This window comes from Nothoprocta perdicaria, unplaced genomic scaffold (assembly GCF_003342845.1).
Source record: "Nothoprocta perdicaria isolate Ctin4 unplaced genomic scaffold, notPer1 scaffold_127, whole genome shotgun sequence".
NCBI classification, from domain to species: domain Eukaryota; kingdom Metazoa; phylum Chordata; class Aves; order Tinamiformes; family Tinamidae; genus Nothoprocta; species Nothoprocta perdicaria.
This window is the reverse complement of record NW_020454394.1, coordinates 1,019,061-1,040,387: the sequence shown is the minus strand read 5'-3', so window position 1 is coordinate 1,040,387 and position 21,327 is coordinate 1,019,061. Positions and strand designations below refer to the sequence as shown.

At 49.3% G+C, this 21,327-nt stretch overlaps 1 protein-coding gene across 1 annotated transcript in view; it reads right to left on the bottom strand.

Moving 5' to 3' along the window:
• Window positions 1–20,624, bottom strand: part of CAMK1D (calcium/calmodulin dependent protein kinase ID) — a 188,227-nt gene extending 167,603 nt beyond the window's left edge. The window contains exon 1 of the mRNA XM_026033280.1: window positions 20,539–20,624. Within this exon, the coding sequence (XP_025889065.1) occupies window positions 20,539–20,624 (86 nt within the window). The remainder of the gene's footprint in view (window positions 1–20,538) is intronic.
• Window positions 20,625–21,327: the final 703 nt, after the last annotated feature.

The following is a 21,327-nucleotide window of genomic DNA, read 5'->3' as shown; positions in this document are numbered from 1 at the left end:
CTCTCCCAGCCAGGGCACCCTGCTCTGTTTAGTCTCTCCTCAGAAGGCAGCTGCTTCATCCCCTGGGTCTGGTCAGCTGCTCTTCTCTGGACCTCCTCAAACTCCTGCCCTTCTCCAGACGTGGAGAGCAGAACTGCACAGAGCTCTGCCCTGCAGCTCCAAAGTGGGTGACATCCTCCTCTTGCAGCACCCTTGGACCATGTCCTGCAGGCTGGGGGCGTTTTTGGGTGTCCCTGCACCCTGTCCTCCGCCATCTGGCTGACAGTCATTTCTACAAGGCATTTTGGAGCTCCCCATGGCATTTAACCACCCGGAGGACCTCACCATCACCTGCAAACCTAATTTCCACTTTACTTTTGATCTGTATACTTTACAGACTCTCTTGTTCTCCTCACTTGTACAAACTCCATTCCTCACACAGCGGTCGCCTGCCTGTGAGGCACTGTCCAACTTTCCCACTGCGCTTGCAAAGGATTTGAAGGAAAACTTTGTCTTTTGGAATTGTGGCACACATTTTATCTTAGCTCCTAACACAGTATTATTAACTGCCCCTGGGCTCCTTGCAGGCTTCTTGCTTTATGAATTGCTTCTTTTAAAGTCTGTCTCATACTCACACTGTCCCTCTTCTTGAAATCAAATATCCACACGCTGGATTTATTGGGCCTGCTTCTTCCTGCTACGATGTTAAACCTAATTGCATTGCACTTGCTCCCAGTGATCTCTCCCTCTAAGACCTCTTGGGCTCAATCCTGTGCAGCACTCCAGGCTAAATACAGAACAGCATCTTTTCTTATAGGATCCAAGATTAATTGCTCTAGGAAGCAACCACCCAGTCCATCTAAAACTTCCCCACCGCATCTCCTCCTGATGAGGATGAAGTGCTGACCCAATCTATGTATGGGTAATTGAAATCTCCTGTTATTAATACCAAGCCTAAATTTGCAGCTTCTTTAATCTCCCTTAATATTTCCTGGCGGAGGGGGGGCAGGCAGTAGTACAATCCTGGTATGATACTTATCATTAGAGCTGGGGATTTCCACCCACAAGGATCCTACAGAGCTTCCCGCTCCCCGTAACGCATCTACGCCGCTGCACTCCGTGTTATCCTCTCCCTGCTCCTCCTATACGTCCTACTCCAGCATTCCTACAACGCTGGTATCTTGGCAACACTCTGTTCCACTAATTATCTCCCTCCCACTGGATCCCCAAGGTACGTGCAACCTGTCGCCAAGCTCTCCTGCTCACCAAGGCTCCTCACTGGGTCTAGAAGCACTTGCATGTTGTGTCTTGASGCCAACACCTAATTCCATGCAGGCCACTCAACTGGTGTTGTGGGGAGCCTGGTTTGCCTTTCCTCCCCACTGCAGCTCTGCTGTGCATGGCCCTCCTGGCCTTGCCAGACATGCTCTGCACATCAGTCACATGCAGCTCAGTGGCTGCATCAGCTCAAGTTGGGTCTCTGCGCCTGCCAGCTCTCCCCTCACTCCTGGTTCCTGGCTCTGAATCCTAATCTGGAATGACAAAGACAGAGGTCATCATTCCAGCTTCCACTGCTTCCAGTCCCAAAGTGCTCCCTGCTTTCTAAACATCCAAATCCCACCTTACTCTGCCTCTCTGCACCGTCTCCTCCCAGTCCTGAGGCTGCAGATTTCCGCCTCTCACAGAATGGTTGGGGTTGGAAGGGACCTCTAGAGATCATCTAGTCCAACCCCCTGCTCCAGCAGGGACACCCAGAGCACGGGGCACAGGGCCGCATCCAGGCGGGTTTGGAAGATCCCCAGAGAAGGAGACTCCACAACTTCCCTGGGCAGCCTGTGCCAGGGCTCTGTCACACTCATAGGACAGAAGTTCTTCCTCACGTGGAGATGAAACTTCCTGGGTTTCAACTTACATCCATTGCCCCTTGTCCTGTCACTGGCCACCTCTGAGAAAAGTTTGGCCCCTTCCTCCCTACATTCTCCCCTCAAGTACATACTAATCAGATCCCCTCTCAGTCTTCTCTTCTCCAGGCTAAACAGGTCCATCTCACTTAGTCCTTCCTCATATGATAGATGCTCCAGTCCCTTAATCATGTCTTTTGCCCTCCACTGGATCCTCTCTAGAAGCTCCATGTCCCTCTTACATTGGAGAGCCCAGCACTGCACCCAATACTCCAGGTACTCTCCAGCCTCACCTGTGGCATGGGCAACATCTCACAGAATGGACATTGGGCATCTTGGTTTCTGGCACACGGACCTGCACTTGGCTGCAGCACATCCCTCCTGTGCCTCCCACATGGACTGTTGGCTCTTCCCCTGCATCACCGATAACTTACCTAGACCTTCTGATACCAACCCTTGTGACCCCAGGCTCACTGCCACAAGTCTTCTCCGTGTCACCAACCCAGCTCTCTATCTACATGGAAACTAAATCTGCCACCACCTGCTTGTTCCCACCTTGCAAGACGCCCTCTGCCACAAGTGGCCTCCTGCATCAACACCCAACGTCCCAACGTCCTCTTTTCACTCCTCTTGCCCCATAGTGACAAACCAGGCTCCCCTGTCCCACCTCTACCATAGGCTCAGCTGCTGCCAAGAGAAGGAAATGATGCTCTTSGTGGCTGCGTCACAGTCTCCTCAGGTGTGACAGTTTCCTTGGCATCCGAGTGCGCCAAGTCCCGGCAGGAACTCCCAAGCTCTGCCAAAACACCGAGTCTTTCAGGTATATTCTTATTCTGTTATTATAACCTTTCATGTACTGAGCAACTGCTACAGTTCCATGGAGGACTCAGGTGGCGACGCCTCAGCTTTGGATTGGATTCACCCCTAGAGCCAACCGAAAGGCTACACAGTCAAAATCAAAGCCACTTGGGATTCAAAGATCTCCCAAGAGCTCAGGCAGCTTTGAACTCATTACTGTTGTTTAATAAATTCATTCAAAAGGGAAGAAAATTCTGCAAGCATTTATTTTTCTGCCTTTTCTGGATGTCTACAGCTGTCACACATGGCACAAACCCCATTTTTACCTATTCTACATTTCTTTTCTACCACCATTCTAAGAGGCAAGGAGCAAATAAGCCGCCCATGGCAGAAATTAGCTCCATGATTGGTACTCCTAGGAGGCTTTCGGCTACAATTTGAATAGACTAAATAGAATACACAAAATAGCTGAACCATAAATGGAGTCATGCAATGTGAGTACGGTGCCAAGGGCCAGAGACCTCGCTTTGCTATAYGTTTATAAAGTTAAGAAGTACAAAATAAACACAAAACACAGACCGAGTATCTGCTTTTCAGTCAGAAAATAAAAAGAAGAAAAAGTGAGATTATTTATTTAGAAAATCCAGAATATTTAAGGGTGACGAGGCAGAGCATCACCCAGCTCCTCCTGTGATGCTCAGCATAACGGCAGGTTGCTGCATTCCCATGGGATGGGAAGCCAGGCTAAATGGAAACCATCAAATCCTGGGCATTGTGGACAGACCTTTTAAAAGAAATGCAGAGACTTACATCCCCCAAACTGTCATCATCTCTCCACCATATTTTCATCATCCATCGTGAAATCCATAAAACTTAAACCTTCCCCATACAAGGCAGACCCAGTTCTCTCCTAACAGAGAGATCAGAGGAACAAGGAGGTAGGTTTTTTTCTTAAATTTTGCTTAACAAGTGGCTATAGCCAGCACGGGTGAGGAGGGAAAGAGCCACTCCAGCAAACTCTCCAGGGCACTTTGTCCTTTACAAAGTGCCCAACAAGTAAAATTTCTCCGTCAGTCGCGTGGAGACCAGGCCCAGATAAAGGACCTGGAAGTGCTGGAGGGGATAAAACAACACCCTGACTACAGAAGTTGCCAGCAAGTGACAGACCTCGACAGACAAGTCATTAAGGTCCCCAGCGGCTGTCTCTGCCTATTAGCCTAAGCTGCGTTAGGGTGAACAGAGCAGTAGTGGAGTCGCAGAGATTAACTAAAAATAGTCCAAGACCACGGAGCAACAGGCTCGCTCTAACCTCTTAATGCACCGGGAGATAAGGGCGACCCGGCTGGGCAGGCGCGCGCGGAGCCAACGTCTGCGCAGTGAAGATGTTCACGTGGCGAAGGATCCTGGCGAGGGATGTGGGAGCAGGGTTGGTGATTCTCCAAAGCCACTTGCTTTGAATTCRCTGGCTAATCCTCAGGAGGCCTGCAAACCAGAGTCTCTTTTTAACGCAGAGATGTTAAGGATGAAGAGCCTCAATGAGGAGGCCCTTCAGTTGCATTGGGGCTGTGTCAAAAGCAAACGGGAGCGGTGCTAGAGAATATGCTGCCAAGGAACGGAGATCTCTGCTGAGGACATGGCTACCCAGGGCATGGAGGAGCCCCAGGCTGCTCTTAGCAATGCCTTCCTTTGCTCTCCATGCTCCTAACATGCTCGTTGCATCTGCACAGGCTGCCCACTCAACAAGTACCGACCCAGTCGTACCTGCAATGTGAACAGGACCCACACACAAGTCAAAAACGCTGGATTAAACCCCACCAGATCAGCCAATTACACATGTGTCTGTCCTGATGGGACTGTCTGATATTATTGCACATTTATATGGATAACACGGTTAAGTGCAGTCACAGCGAATGGGGAAACATCTTTCCGAATACATATCAAAGGTCACAGTCGGGGCTTAAACCGTCTTTGAAGCATGAGAAATCAGTAAAAATCAGAGAAATCTCCCACTTGCTCATGCTGACATATACATCGCTTCCTATTTCTTCCCATCTTTAAACTCCTTTAATTTGGGTCACAAGAGCAAATTTTGGAGGTTGGCAGTAAAGAGAGAAGCTTTCTTAGTGAATCCTGCTGCTCAGAGTGCCCAAACTGCTCTCGAAATGCAGACGGCGGCCACAGCTTGGGCACGGAAACGGCAGCTTCCCCTGTTCCTTCTCCCCTTATCTCTATCTCTGTGGATGGAATGGGTTTGTGTCTCGTCAAGAAGCACTTGATGGCACCTGCACCTTATCACAGAGCAGCCCGGGATGGTAAAACAGTGCAGCAGGAAAACAAGGGGCCCTGAGAACCCCCTTCTGCATTTCTGTGTGGGGTCTTGCAACTACACTCGTCCCGGAAAACCCAAATCCTGGAGCAAAACAATGGGTTTGGGTATCTCAAAGCCCCAGACCACCCTGCCCTGGGTTTGTTTCCACGTTCTCACTTCCATTGCTCTGGGTGTCTTTGCCAGCACCGCACTGACAGTGGCTCGTGGCCAAATTCTGCTCTCGCTTACACCAGTGAAAAAAATAATAGTAATAAAGTCCATTAATGTCAATCAGCTACAGCGAGATTAGRTAGTCTGGGTCTGGAAAGCAGCCCAATTCAGGCCTGTGTAACAGGGAGCAGGGTTTGGAGCGCATGCAGCAAAATCCCCGGTGTCCAACAGATCCCAGGGCTCCTCAGAAGCGATTCCAAGAGCACAGCAAACACAACGCACCATTCTTGCCCATCTGGGCCCTTTTTTCACTTGAAACCCAGCAGTGCTGCAGCACGGGGAGCATTCGGGAACCCTGCATTGCAGCAAGTAACTTGCACAGGCTTTGCAGCTCGCCACAATCCTTCCTGAATCGAACAGGAGATTAAAATTCCTCGGAAGCCAAAGGCACCACTTAGAAGTGCCCGGCTGCAGCCTGCAAGTGCGTTTGCCTGGCTGACAAAGGCACTTGCCGACTAGATTTGCAGCCTGAAAGTTGCATTAATCTGAATGATTCCCTCAACRTCCAGAGCTGCAGGGCTGGAACCTCCCTCTGACCCCTTTGCCAGGTACCTGCAAAAGGAAACGGGACACGAATCAGAGACGAATCGTCACAGCCAGCGCAGAGGCAGCTCCTCTGCCCAAGCCCTTATTTCACTCAATAATAATGGGCAGCCCTTGCCTGTTTTCTTTTTTAACATGTTTCAGAGTTTTCCTGATTTCAAAGCCCTTCAGAAAAGGTGACTATCTGGATTTTATCCTCAGTGAAAAGGAAAATTGAAATGAAAACCAGYTGCTGGGTTAAAAAATGCAACTATCACACTCGTGGGACACAGTTTGGAGGCCATGAGAACTTGCTACCAGTTGCCTTCAGGTTGCTTTTTGTTCCCGTTATTGCTTCCTGTATCACAAGACGTGTCACATCAGAGTCATTCAAGACAAGGGGCACGAAGCAGCCTCTTATTTCATATCTGATAGCCGGAGTTCTTGAATAAAGCAAAAACTGTCCCAATTCACTTGGGTTACAGCTCCGAGGGGATTCTTTTTTTTTTTTTTTTTTTCTTGCAAAGCAATCAATTTAATCTGCTTTAAAGAAAAGATTAATTAAATAGAGCCTACAAACCCCAAGGAAGTTGCTCTGCCTCCTCAGTGCAGGCACCAAAGCTGGAGTGTCAGAGGGTCAGGCGGGCCCAGTTGCTCCCAGCTTTTCCCTAGCAATTTAATTCAATCCCGGCTGCTGTTGGGTGGGTTAAGAGAACCCAGACCTTGGAAAACAGCAAGTTCCTGGCTGTGGTGCAGCCCATACAAGCTCCCTGCTGAGAGCTGCTGTTTCCATGGGAGRGGGGAGGTGGCGGGATAGCACCAAGGATGCCCATCCTGCTCCCATCCCGCTCCATGGATGCATGTATTCGGCAGCCTCAGGTGCCCTAAGGGTTATGAAACAGCCCCTCTCTTTGTCTCTCTGTAAGTTACAGCTTGGAAAGGTCTCAGTCGTTTCCAGCTCCTTGGACTTCGTGGCTGCCCAGGTGATTTTYCCACTTGGAGCAGGAGCTGTGGAAAATGTTCAGCAATTACCACTGAAATTGGAAAAGAGAAATGGAAGAAAAAATGCTGGATTTGAGTGTCAGGTCCAGAGCTGCATTTCAGGCATCGTTTTGCCAGCAGAAATGAGATTTTTCTGCTGGCGCTCCAAGCCAGCCGGGAGAAGAAGCCAATGGCAGCAGGTCCCCGTGGGGAATAAACCCAGTCCCAAATTCTCACCCGGGAGGTTTTGCAGAGTGGGGATACGGCGGGGTTTTGCTCCTTCTTTGTGAGGGTTTATTTCAAAGTGACCGATGCTGAAGGAATGTCTTATTTATGCCAGCTGAATCCATGGAGGAAAAACGGGGCTACCGCTGCCTGGAAGGACCACAAGAGATGGCCCAAGTTTCCAGAGACATCTGGAAATCTGGCAGACAAAGTGAAAAAAAGCAAAGGTGAAAAGGATAAAATTTGGTCCAAATAAAATAATGTCAACTCCTACCAGTATCGTTTAACGGAAGATTTTACACACTAAGTTCTGAAGAATTATACTTCTTGTGGCTTTGCTCAGACTAAGCCTGGGGATTGTCCCTGATTGCCAATTTATGGTAGTCTAGCAAGAACATTTTTAAGCTAGAAACAAAGCAGTAACAGTAGATTTATCTTAAAAAGCGCATTTTTTTTTCACTTTGTTTTGCCGTGATCCTGCAATGCCCACTGCAAAGAAATGCCTGGCCTTTTCTTGGGCTTCCTGCAGATTTGGAAAGGCCACCAAGGCCCTTGCACCACTCTCAGGAATCATTTCTTGGGCAGCCTTGCACCAGCATTAGCAGATCATAGAAAATAATTATAGAGTCCGCTTAAAACAGGCTCGGACTAGAGCCCAAATTACAGCCCGAATTGTTTGTGTTCGAGTCTAAATTTACTGCCTTGGGATATTCTTTCTCCTCCAGCTCTCTTCCCAGGAAAGCGAAMGCCATCCAAAGATAAGAAACAATACATTTCCTTGGCTGCGGCCAAGAGGAGGCATTTTTCTGAGCCCTCGGAGTTTATTTTATTTTTAAGGGACTGTTTAGTTAAATAGGAAACTCTTTAACGTGCCGAGGTTTATTACTGCGTTTGAAAGGGCCCTTCACAAGGGCTGGTGCTCCCTGTTAGGGGTGTTGTGGAATTCAGGAACATATTTGCTATTTGTGATGYTTATGGGGGCCACGGCGAGCCCGAGGCCGCGGAGCAACGCGCTGGGAAGGAGAGGCCAAACGCTCGGGAAGCCGCCGCTCGCTCCCCATCCACCCACCGGGAGAACAAGCACCAACCTAAGCACCTAGGGGTCGTCCCCAGCTCGAGGCCCCTCTTCTTCACAGCCCTAGAAGGCCTCAGAGCAGTTGCTTCAGTCCCCACACACTACAGCCAGTTCTGAAAATCGAACGCCCTGTGCTTGCCTTGCCTTCCTTGCCCTATTTCTCAWGTTTTTGGGGTGGGCGCGAGGGGGTTGGCGCTTGTGGTACCTTCTGGAAAGGGATGGGTCTTGGCTCACGAGACAGGAGCCCCTTGCGAGCACCATGTCCATGATGGCAGCGTCACCATCGAGCGCCTCGCACACGGGTGGGCTTCAAGGGCAACGTGGGAGATTYCTGTCCCACTACCACCACAAAAACAGCTCCCGCACACACTTTAAGTACCTTCCCGAGCAAACTTTTATCAGGAGATCTCAGAACGAGTCACAAAGTAGGTCGGGGGCTGCTCKATAGGCAGGGAAACCAGGGCACCGAGTGCACCAGCTTCTCGGCACGCTCCGAAACGCAGCCCGGGCTCCTGAGCYGCTGCTCGGGCTCTTCTGTTCCGTAAAACTGCATCTAATGTGAGTGACCTTCCCCGGTGACAGCCCTGACTTTGGGACAGGGTGAAATCAGATATGGAGAGAGCAGCAGCACCGAGGATCCAGCCAAGGGGCTGGTTGTCAAAGCCAAAGGAGAAGCTCTGCCCCTGGAGTGGCACRGGGAGGAGATGGCTCCTTGAGGCTCATAAAGTTGGAGCGTGCCAGAAAATGAAATTTCTACTSCACTCCACAGGTAGGACGTGGACACAGCCGCTGTAATAAAATCTACTGCAACTGCTGACGCCACTGAGGAGCTGAGGATGGAGACCTAAATCCATCAGGACGGCGTCCGCCAGCCAGTCCTCGTCCTGCAGGCCAAGGAGGACCTCGCTGTGGGCTCTCGGGAGACTCCGCTCACTTCCCTGCTTGATTCCTCAGCAGATTGTTCCCCCGGGTCCCGGCCAGTTTATTTTTGCCTTGGAAAGCCTCACATCAGAGTACACTTGGCTGTGTTAAAAGCTGACAAGAAGCCATCAACCTTCCAGACAGGCTAAGACATGTTTGAAGATGACTTATCTTGACTGTTCGTTAAACAAGGGTTTCGTGTCAAGACGTCAGGCAGATCTAAAAGTTTATTTTCTATCCCTCTGTGATTAAGGGGAGCCAAATACAAATCCAAAGGCAGCCTTTTTTCCCCACTCTGGGAGCTTTGATATGTTTGACGCCAGTAATAAATTAGGAGAGACCAACACAGACTCTGGGCCCGATTCCTACCTGAGCCTTTTGAAATAAACAGTATTAAACTAGATGTTAAAATAAGCAGCCATAATTAGGGAGATAATATAAATCATGTAGACACGTTCAAATTCTGCACCCGTTCATTTCAGAAAATAACTGAAATGGTTGAAAATACCCTGTCGAAACCCTGCGATTCGTCCCCAGGGACCGAGCCCCACACAAGCCTTCAGCAGGAGCCGCAGCAGAAGCAGATGCCAGCAGATGGTCTTACCCTCAACGAGCTCAATCAGGGACATTTGCAATATGTCAAAAGTGCAGCTACAGAAACAACACGTAGACCTGTACATCTGTTTCCTAAAGAAGCCCCGCGGATCTGACGGTTAGCCAAGAAACCACAAGACACGGCCCAAGCCGCTGCAGCAAACACCAACGCGAGCTGAGGAAGCACCGGACGCGTTCGCGTGCCCCAAGAGTCATCGGAAGATACAAGACGTGAAGCAGAGAGCGAGTAACCAGCTCCTGCAAGCCCACGTGCCATGCAAAAACAAGAATACACAAGTCTGCGGCATCGCAGGTTTTGTAAGGCTTGCAATTTGCTCAGGAATTGTAGGAGTGGGAGTCATACGGCAAGGCTAAATTAAGAAGTATTTCCCTCCGTAAAACAGTATTATGGTTTGCTTAAGACTGCTGGGAAACCTGTCTCCTAGCCTGAAATAAAAAGTGCCTGCAGATGCCTAAAAGCTGTTTAAGGCATCTCTGTTGAGGACTTGTGATGTATGAAGCCCAAAGCATTGTGAAACACAGAGCCAGGTCTGCAATGGTGTTTTTTGACAACAYAAAATGTGAAAGGACAGGAGGGGGAATCCCACAGTTACTTGTAATGGCACAAACCCCTCGTATTTCCGAGTTCCTCACGTGGCAGATGAAAGGGGCAAACATTTCACAYGGGGGAAAACGTCGCCTCTGGGCCGGCTTCGTTCCATGGGGCTGACCCAGCCCTTCTGAAGAAAATCATGGAAGGAACGAATCCGACGGGCTACACCTACGGAGCGCYGGCTCCGATGGCCTGAGAGAAGCTGGTTGCTATGAAACTGGCACTTCACAGCGGAAAACTTGGATTTCTCCGAGCTCAGGATGCTTCTCCCTCCTTCCCAAACTTTTCAATGCTGATAAAAGCACTCGGCTGACAGTCCTGGAAACCTCGATCCTTTTCATTTTTCACTCTTTTTTACCTCCCTATCCTTTGGGTGCTGGGACATCCGGGGACATCTGGTGCTCCAGGCCACCCCCAAAAGGCCGGGTGTTAACGCAGATAACGGTACCACCACCGAGTACAACCCTTGTTATTTAGCTCCTAGGGAACTCACACCAAGTGGCTCCTACATTTGCTGCCAAACAAATAAAAGATTTAGAAAGATTWACATTAAGCGTTAATAGGGACTGAGCGCCAGACTGCCTTAAGGACCCTGGAAAAATAGAGCCTGAGCACCAAGTAATAAAACACACCCACACTGCATATCAAAGGAAAGCACCGTTCAGTCTGCCGAGGCCCARGCTGCGGCATCACCAGAGCAGAGAGGGATAAATGAGAAAGGAGCTGGTGAATAACACCACGAAGGGCCTCATCTGAACGGCACCACCAAAAGAGATGTCCAGGTAGGGATCATAGCAATAAAATCCCCCACGAAGCTTTGAGAATGACATTCACGGGGGTGAAAAAGCATATTTATGTTTAATCCGCTTTGTAAATTGATTTTGTCATTTTGCCTTGTCAAACCATTGAGCAAACAGAGTAATTGCTTCAGCAGCATTGATAGAGATGTGACAGATTATCCAAGCATTGCAACTCTTTGTTCTCATATAGCTCATTAAGAAATGATGATTGGTTCCATTTACAGCTCTTAAGTTGAATTCAGTGACTGCTGGCACGTGCATTGTACCTGGCATCCACCAATTTTTTACTGYTCTTAGTGAGATACAGTTCCCAGCAGTGTCACTGTCGCAAAGCATTTGTGTGTGGCAGCAGATGATCTTTTTTAATGATACAAGATGGAAAGAAAAAAACAAGCCTCACTTTTCTGCTGACTTACAAGTCCCACGGGGTAAAAAGCAGCAAAACTTCCTTGTACTCTGTATTTCTCTTCCCCCTCCACCCCTTTTCTGGAGGATTATATTTAATCCATACGGTTGCATTTAACGCACTCCCTGCCCATCTTGCAAACATCAGGGCTGGCAGAGGTGGGAAGGGGCAGGAGTTTTGGGCGCTGTGCAGACCAGGCTGCTCTGCACCTGCAACCTGCTCCTCCCTGGTCTGGTAACTTCATCTTGCTGCTTGAAACCCGAGCAAAAGCAGCACAAAATGCTGCACTTCCAGCTCGCTGCTGAGTAATACGGGGCCTTCTCGACCCCTAAGGGGAAACCTCCGAGCTGAGCACATCAAAGTGCAGAATTTTGCAGTCATTTTTGCAACAGCTTCAAATGATTTCGGAGCAAATCAGAAGGGCAGCAGGCCGGGTGTGCTCCCCTCAGGCTCCAGGAAAACCCTCTTTTTTGAGGAAAACCCAACACTCTTCGGAGCGCACACAAGCAGAGACCTCGAGGAAGGCTTTGCAGGCACTTTCCACTGCTGAAAACATCCTTTTTATTAATGTTTTACCACCGGTTTCTGTCTCTTTTGCCCTCAGTACTGAAGCATTAGCATACCCAAATGCTGCTATGTCCCCAGCAGAGTTATTTTTAAATTTGTGAGCAAAAAAGGGGAACTGATTGGAGAAACAAATGCACCTGCTGGAGCAAAGACCTTAGTGTTGGAGGCACCTCTGCCTCTGGGTGAGCACAGCTGGAGAACAGCTCACAAATKGAGTCAGAGAAATAAGGGAAACAAAGGAAATAAGAATTTGCTCTATTCAACTATTTCTCCATCTGCTGTTTGCTGCCTTTGCTGTGGTGGGTTTAGACCATGCTGCCTATTTCAACTCCTATTAAGCCTTATTTTTACTCACAAACAGCAGAGGGCTGGGAAGGACCTGGGGGATCATGGAGCCAAGACCTGTTTCCAGCAGAAGGGCTCCATGCCTTCCCTGTTCCCAAATGGAACATGTTCAGACACCAGTAGCTGGTGTCAGCTCTGCAGAATTCATTGTGGATCCTTCATCCATGATTAAGTGCTAGAGACAATAGTGCAGGAAAAGGCACTAAACCCCTTATTGCCGAAAGCAATGGGGCTTGCAAACCAGAGTGGAAACTCGGGACAACTGGATGGACCTTCTCTCATCAATATTATTYTTCCCTTCAGTAGATGGAAGAATGTAAATGAATCCCTCAAAAAAAAGTGCATCAAGTGGGAGAAAGTGATCAGAAACCAGCCAGTWTGCATGCAGGGACAGGTATCCTCCCCTCTGCAGGTATCTGCATGTTGAATTTTAGGCTGGACCCATTATTAAGGGTAATGAAACTCAGGTGATGTGGCAGGCGTGAGTCTCCTGATGCTGACAGAGCCGGAGCTTCCTGTGAGAAAAACATCTCAGGTGAGGCTCAGGAATCCCAGCATCGCAGCACTCCCTCTTCCAGCTCATTTCTTGGTGGCTTTTCCCCCRCTCCTTCTAAATCCAGGGCCTCCTGTTTCCTAAAAAGCACAAAGCCTGGGTCTGGGCAATGAGAMATTTCTCTTCTTTTCCAGTTTCCTCCTCTTGGGTTTAAGCCACCCAGCATCACAGCACCGCTGTCCTCCAAGAAAATTCCTCCAAGAAAACTCCGCTTTCCTCCAAGAAATTCATCTAAGCAGCTTCCCATGGCGCATGAAGCAACGTGGCTCACACGTGGCACGTGCTCTTTGCTCCCCGCAGCAATCCCTGACACTGGGCAGCACACACCTAGTAGGACGGGTCTGGGGGGTTCTGTTCTCTTTTTTGACATTTGTGAGCTTTTCCTGTTGGGAAGGAGAGCTCGCTTGCTTTGTGATCCAGAGGTTGCTGTGTGTTTATGCCGGGAAGGTGCATCGAGCACTGGGCCTTGGGCTGAGGGAAGCAGGAGGTGCTTTCATGGTRATCACCAGCCCCTGAAGGAAGCTCTGCGGCCTCAGGTTTTTCCCCCTCAGAAGCTACTGCCTCTTGAACAAGTTAATTATATCCCTAGAGCAGGAAAACTCATTCTGGCAGGGCTGAAATTCACTTCCCAAATCCCCCCTGTGCTGCAGCATTAGGCAGATTGCAGCAATTTACCTAAAGCGAGAGGCAGCCGAAGGCAGGACAGGAGAGAGGAAAACTCCCCTCTCCTCAGCCCTTAGCTGGAGAGCCCAAAATAAAAATCAGTCACCTGCAGGTGATGGGAAATAGCTGCTGCCCAACAGAGTAGCACAAGGGTGGCCCTTCCATGCACCCGGCAGGATGCCAGAGGCTCTGGAAATATCTGTATTTTAACCTGCTAAGCATGAAACATGTAAACAGGGTCCAAGGAAAGGACCTGAAGAGGATATGTGCATTTAAGCAGCAATTTAATTCATTCTAATGATTCAAATAAAGCCTTTACATTCACACCAGGGCACCAGCCCCGAGGGGCAAGTGCTCAGATAAGGGGCAGGTGGAAGCCAAAACCACTGGATTATTCAGGATAAGACAGGGAGATGGAATTATGGATCATTCCAGAGGGAACAGGCCCATCTCATCCAGCTCTTAATGACTCTGGGAAGATCTCTGTTCCTCCGAGCATCTGTGAAACAACCCAGCAACTAAGCACCAGCACTAACAGATTATGCTTTGCATCCTCAAGGTCTTTTGCAAACCTTAACTAGCAAAAATAACTATTTGTGATGCCCCTGAGTGAAGTATACATAAAAAATACATCGTGGAGAAGCTGCAGGTGACCCTGCCTGCTCTTAAAAGCAGCAGCACAGGCTGTTGCACAAGGACGGAATTAAGATTTAGGCTCTGCTCAAGTTTTCCAAGATCTTGGTGATCTCTGACAAAGCCATGTTAGCATTTTTGTCTTGTTTATTTAGGCTGGAAGTTCTGCTGGGKAGGAACAGTTTCTTACGCTGGTGTTTGCATTTATTACTCTTAGCATAGCAGAGCCTGAGCCCTTGGAGGCCAGTAAAAGTCACAGTCATAAAAATATCTCAGAACCTGCCTATTTCCCTTACTAGGATCCAAACCCCAAATATCCACTAGCTTTTCAACCTTTGCAAATCTTATATTCAACATTCAATGCACTCAATATTATATTTTATTTTTATATCAAACTTTCCTGTGAGAAGCAACAGTGAGCAACACACTTCAATTTTTTGATTTTGATTTTCGATGAGCCTGAAACTGTTCAGCTTAGTTCAGCTGGGAATAAATGGGGGAAAAGATGTGAACACAACTAGGCCAGTGCATTCTCTCTCCCTGACTTTTCTCCTTTCAGCCCTTGAAAAAGATATTTTAAGATCTATATTCGTGGTTACGTAGACCACTTCTCCAAAGCTGTTGATGTTTTTAAATGTGACATAGATATCACCCAGGAAAAGAGCAAGCAAAATCAGTCATCTATGGGCATAGGGAATCACCAGCCCCATGCTCAGCTGTTTTACACTCAGATGTAAAAATATTTTAAAAAAACACAACAACCAAAAAAAAAACATGCTTTTTAGTGCAGCCAAAAAAGAGTTGCTAAAGAGTATGATTTTAATTTAACCTCATACAATCTGTTTGGGTGAATAATTCTGGCAAAAAACTCGACACACAGCTTTCAACACCAAAACACCAGAAAAAGGCCTTGGAAAGTTTATTAACAATCTGTTATTTATAGTTTTCTTAAAAAAAAAATTTTTTAAATGATTGATACAACATTCAAAGGAAAATTACAGGAATCACCAAGTCAGGCAACTCAAAAACTGATCAGCATTAAGGAAAGATTTTAAGAAACAGTGTGATTTCTCCAAAAGAGAAATACGCTGATTGCCAAGCTGCCCATCATTCAGGAACAGCCCAATCACACACATATGTTTGCAAATTATTATTATCGTGACTAATTATTATTTACAGAACAGCTCTGAGGCGCAGGGTGGTTTAAATTTACAACAGAAGTGACAGACCTTGCTGCCCCAAGGACTTTTTCATCCCTCCTTTCACTCATTACCTGTTTACTAACAGCACATTTTTAGTTCCAACTTGTCTTCATACTGTCTAAAATGACTAGAAAAAAAATAGGCCCTATTAAGTCATCATGAATATAAGCTGTGACTCACTGGTTAAGTGAATAGCATTGCTGGCAATAAATTCAGAATCCTATTATAAATGCTTGTATTGTCAAGTAACCCAAAACAATGCAACTTTATTCAATATTAATTGCATCCCTGAACGCTCGAAGGGATTAAATAACTCCGACCAGGACTCGGCACATAGTCAGCAGCCATCTCCATACTGCAAGGGGCAAAATATTCGAGGTCAGACACAGAGGTAGAGAGAAAAAGAGGCAAAAAGGAAGGGAAAGGCATAGGAAGARAGACTGCAGCTCCTCCGTGGGAACAGATGGAGGGTGAAGGAAGCAGACAGGCTGCTCCAGATGGCAGGAGCTGCAGAGGAGAAGGCTCTCACACCCACCATGTTGTGGCTGTGCGAGGAAGAGGAGCCTCTTGGTTAAAGAGTSTGGAGGGCTCTTGGTTAAAGAGACCGGAGGGCTCCTAAGAGTTGGGTTTGGCTGCATGAGCCACCTCCCCACCAAGGAGTGTTTTCATATGTGCTTTGCCCTCAGGTCACGTCTGCAGGTGTCTGCTCTGCRGTGGGGATCAAGTCTGACCACATTGGGCAGCCCATGGGGCTCCCGGGAAGAGGGCAGCCTTGGGAAAGGGACAAGCCAGGACTAACAGGGCTTAGGTAGCAAAAGCCAGAGGAAACACAGCTTGAAGGAAGCACGTGGACCCTTGTGAGCCAACCACACAGCAGCTGAAGGCCCCCAAAGGACATTATCCCTGTGCTACATGGYCTGGGTGTCCCTGCTGGGGCAGGGGRGTTGGACTAGATCAACTCCATAGGTCCCTTCCAACCTCAACCATTCTGTGATTCTGTGATTACCCCCCTGGAAGCCTTTGCTATTGGGTTACTTGCAGTCTTGGGCAGCCAAAACACTGTCCCTCTGCTCCATCCACTCTGCCATTGCCCCAAACAGCCACTAAATCAATGTTACAAAGTGTTCGTCTTCCTAGTCTTTATTTCTCATTTCAATCACAAAATTAACCACAAAATTACATTAGTCTCCCCCAATATGGGACGGCAAGTCATGCCAAATGACAGCAAGCAGCACTCCTCAGTTTAAAACAGGTATGTGGCCTAAAAGGAGCCCTCTCCATAAGCTCCTGGTTGCTGCACGTGGGCAACCCGTCCCAAAACATCTTACTCGTTCCACAGCGTTAATTAAACATCAGCGTTTGGAGCTCGGTTTTCCCTCCTCTTCTCACAGACACTAGTGAGCTGCTGCGTGTACCCAGGACCCGACAGCACAAACTACCCCTAGATCCGCCTGTTTTCAGCCTCAGAGTTGCCAGAATTACAGATTTTAAGGCAGAAGGGACCATGAGGCATTTCCTGCATAAACGTGGGCAAGAGCCTCTTTGCCAGCGACTCTTGCTTGAAGCCTGAGAGCTTTCAGATGATAAAAGGATTTCTCCTAGCAATTCATCCTGGAGCAGATGGGAACCACTTGCATTTATAGTTTGTCCCTGTGGTTAATCAACCCTCCTCCTGCAAGCGCCTGCTTTAACTTCAGCCCTTTGGGGGCCAGTATTTTCTTCCCGAAGATAATKTTTTTTACTCTGAAACGTTTTCTTAATGTAATTAAAAACAAGCAAATAGTGAACCCAGAAAAAGATGAAGCAACCTAATATATTCACGCCTGTACTGAAGGAGTTTCGTAAGAGACAGGCAGAAACTAATGGTAATGTCAGCAGAACCATGAAAAAATAGACTCTCTAGTCTATAAACAGTGGCATGAAGTCAGAGGAAGGCCAGATATCAGTGTTTTTCTTTGAATCTCAGGAACATTCAAAAATCAGAAGGGGAAGCTCCTGAGTAATTCACATGGCACTGCAGGGATGGCCAAGCAGGCGTGATTCACCGTGTTGAATAAAACACAAGTGGTTTGGGCACTTCGGAAGTTTCTTCTCCCAATCAAGGCGAAGGGAAGATGCTGGATCAGACAGGGAGGAACCAGGTGCCTACAGGAGCCACCACTCAAGTGCATTTGGGGTCCCACCATATCCATGCAAGAGGGAGYGTAGGAACCAAAAACGACAGCAGAGCCCCTAAGAAAACAAAACCCAACCAAATAAAAAAACAGAGCCACCTCAGAGCTTCCTCTAAACTGCATTTTCAAAAAGAAAAAGCAGAAATACTGAGCTTGTCATCGTGGTCCATCTGTGTTCCTGTCCACACTTACTACGGTACGGATGTATCCCCGTGTTGCTTTAAGAACTCTACCACAGCATTTTTAAGGACAATTCTGGTATTCCCATCACATTTCCATCACACAAATACAAAGCTCGAGCTTTCCTAAATAAGACAGCTTGATCATAACTCTAAAGTCAATATGGGCTAACGACAGATATCTTGCAAACATATGGCCGAGCTGATCAGACCGGCCAGATGACGGGCGAAACAGGATGACACTGTTTATCTTATTATTTCCTGGAACGTGGCAATCTGAAGTTTTAAAATGCCGTAGACGTGATATTAGTTAACTACAGGGGGAAAAATGCTGTGTCAGGAGCCCTCACATCCGCATGGCAGTGATCACGGCTCTCGTGAGGACTTTTGTCCCCCAGGGGACACAACCCCACCTCTGCCCGAGGTATGCAAGCTCTCCAGAGGTAAAACTGGCAAATCCGTTAAAAATCCAAGAGATAGGCAGTGAGTTCTGARGAAAGAAGAGCCTTTGACTATGTCTGGCCTCCATGGCCAAAAATTTCCAACCAAAAAATTGATTTTTGGATGTTTTTGATGATGTTTTTGACGTTCCACAGCAAGACCACAGGATTGAACCCCATGCAACCCCCACTCCCCACCATGTGTTTTTGTGACACTTCTATTATGAATACGACCAAAATATTGTGATAACACCTGGGTTTCTCAGAGCCTGCAGCCATGAAATAAGTTTGCACATGGTGGCAGCGCCTAAACACAAACCAAGACAGCAGCCTCTCATCTTTGGTTCCTCAGCTCTCATTCCCACATCTTCATTTCTGCCTCCTTCCCTTTTCTCCTCTATCAGCTTCTCTTGCCTCCCTTCACATATCCTCCCTTTTCCCTTAAATGCTTCTCCTTGTCTCTTCTTCCCACTTCCACRGTCGCAGAGGAAATTGAGATGGAGACGGACCATCCTTACGGGCTCCCTGAAGCCCCAAATCATACTGTGATTAACCAAGTTAAGCTCTTTTTAATAATTCCACCAATTTCAACTCTCCGTCCATTAAAGATGTGCCAAAAAGCTTTTACTCAAATGAAAGCCTCCTTTCTGAGAGCAAATCATTAACAAAGCATATGCACAGAATTAGCATTTACAAGTCAATGCGCTTAAAATAAATTATGCTTTAAAAGTTTCACTTTCTTCCCCAATTTGATGGCTTAGTGCCTGTTTTGTTTTTCCTGGGGCTAATTTAATCGCAACATGCCAGGACTGCTGCAGAGGATACAGAAAAAGGGCTGCTTCTCTGCTAAAGGTGTTTTTAGCACTTTGACATCCTAAAATGGAAGGTGGCAGAGAAATGCAAGATATGGGCACTATATTCACTATATTCACGTTTCATCTGTGACTCACTGGGAGCTTCACTGGGAGCCCCATGCACCCCACAGGAAAACAATCACCTATCAGACAGTGAGATCTATTGACACTCGTCCAACACGGTTCAGCATTAGAGCGCGGGAGGGATCAAAGCAGATTTTAGCTCTGCTCCTAAATCATGCCAGAGGAAAGGATTTGGACCAAATGCTCTAAAGGTACTTAGACTTTTGCTTAATTCCTATTTAAGTACTTTCCTATGTATCAGGAGGGATCTGTGCCCTGTCATTCGGGCTCCAGCACCCTGGGTATCCGCTGCTGCCGTCAGCGATTGGAGCAGGGAACTTCCATCGGCTGCAGGGGGTACTTTAATGATTCGCATGGTAATAACTTATTTATTTATCATCTTTAAGCAGCCCCACAGCCCGGCAAGGACCCGCAGGTGCCTCTCGGCTGGGCGGGCAAGRACAGCACCCAAATCCCTCAGGGAAACCGCCGCCAAGTGCACACGTTGCTGGATCCGCACGCGCGGCGTTAAACACAGACCCGTTCACAAGCACCGTGATGGAGCCTGGAGGGGGAAAGAGACAGAAACAAGCGCTGTGAATCGGGGTGCACGTTCTGCACCCCGATTCTTTCCATTCTGCTCAAGTTTGCAGGCTGACTGTTAAGGCTCCCCACGAGCGGCTCGGTGACCGCGGCGCTCACGGGCTGCGCGCCCCACGCGCGGGGTGAGCGGCGCCGCGCCGGGTTGGCCCCACGTTGCCGCTCAGCGCTCCGACCGGCTCCACCTCGGCACCTGCACCTGCTCCCTTAACTTTCCCGGGATACGGAGAGCGGGACACGGAGGAGGTCTGCATGGTTGGCTCCTTCCAAGCCGCTCCAGCGGCACAAAACCCATCGCTTCACGCTCCGCCACCAAGAAGATAACGGGTAATCGCATCATGGAAACCACAGCGAGTCGCCCCTCTGGTCTGGGGAATGAATCTGGGCGTTAAAACTTCATCCTCGGGAAAGGGGCAGGTTGACACGGCCCTGGCGACACGAAAGTCCGCGGGCCGGGGCGCGAGGTGACGGGGACGGCCGCGTCTCCGGCGCTGCGTGCCCCCAGCGCGCTTTATTCACAGGGAGGAAAGCCAGGACTAGCGCGGAGCTCGCGGGCCGGGAATGCTCCGTTTATAGGGAGCCCTCCCTCGGAGGCAGAAGGCAAGTGAAGCGCTGGAGGTTGCGCCTCTCGCCGCCGGCACCGCTGCGCCGGGAGCCCGCGGATGCGCGAGCGGGATGCGGCGCCGCCGGCCAAGCGACACGGAACCAACCACCAAAACCGAGATTAAGCGGCACCGAGCCCTGGCGCTTCTCGCCACCCGCGCACCTTCACGCGGCTCCTCGCGCAACGAACAAACCCGCGGCGGGAACGGGTAGGGCTCGGTGCCCTTCACGGCGCGGGCCGCCGGGCAGCGGCCGCCGCCAACGGGCGCCCCGGCGCCGCCGCCCCGCGCCGCCGCCCCGGCACCTACGTGCCCAGCGTCTCCTTGAACTCGAAGATCTTCTTGATGTCCTCGGCCTGCTTCTTCCAGGAGCCGCCGCCGCCCTCCCGGGCCATGGCCCCGCCGCCGATGCCCGCCGGGGCGGCACGGGGGCCGCCGCGCGGCTTTTGCTTTCTCTTCTGCCGCCGCTTCCTCCCCTCCTCCTCTTCCTCGCGCTTCCTGCCCGCCGCCGCTTGCGTTTCCTCCCCGCCGCTCCGCCGGGCTCCGCGAGTGCCACTTTTCCCGGGCTATTTCCTCCCAACTTTCTCTGCCCACCCGCCTTCCCTCCTCCCCCTCCTCCTCCTCCTCCGCCCTGGCTGCCTCCGCGGCGCCGCTCCGCCCCGCGCAGCGCCGCGCACCTCGCTCCGCGGGGCGCTGTGACCCGCCCTCCCCTTCCCCCCAGCYAGCCAAAGTCTTTATTTATTTTGAGGGAGGAGCTACTCTTTATATATATATATTTTTATATATATATAATTATTATATATATATATATTTTTTTTTTTAATGGAGGGGACCACGCGGGCGCGCTCCGCGCTGCGCAGGGACCGCGGCGGTGCCCGGTTGTTATGGCGATGGGGGAGGAGGAGGAGGAGGAGGAGGGAGGAGGAGGAGGAAGGAGGAGCGGGCGGCTGCCTCGCGCGCCGCTCTCCGCGTCCCTCCTGATTGACTGGCTGGAGATAATTCGCATTGCACCAAAACGGCGCACGTCAAACGGGAGGGGAGGGAAAGCATGAAATAAAAAAGGGGGGAAAAGGGAAGGGAAGGGAAGGGAAGGGAAGG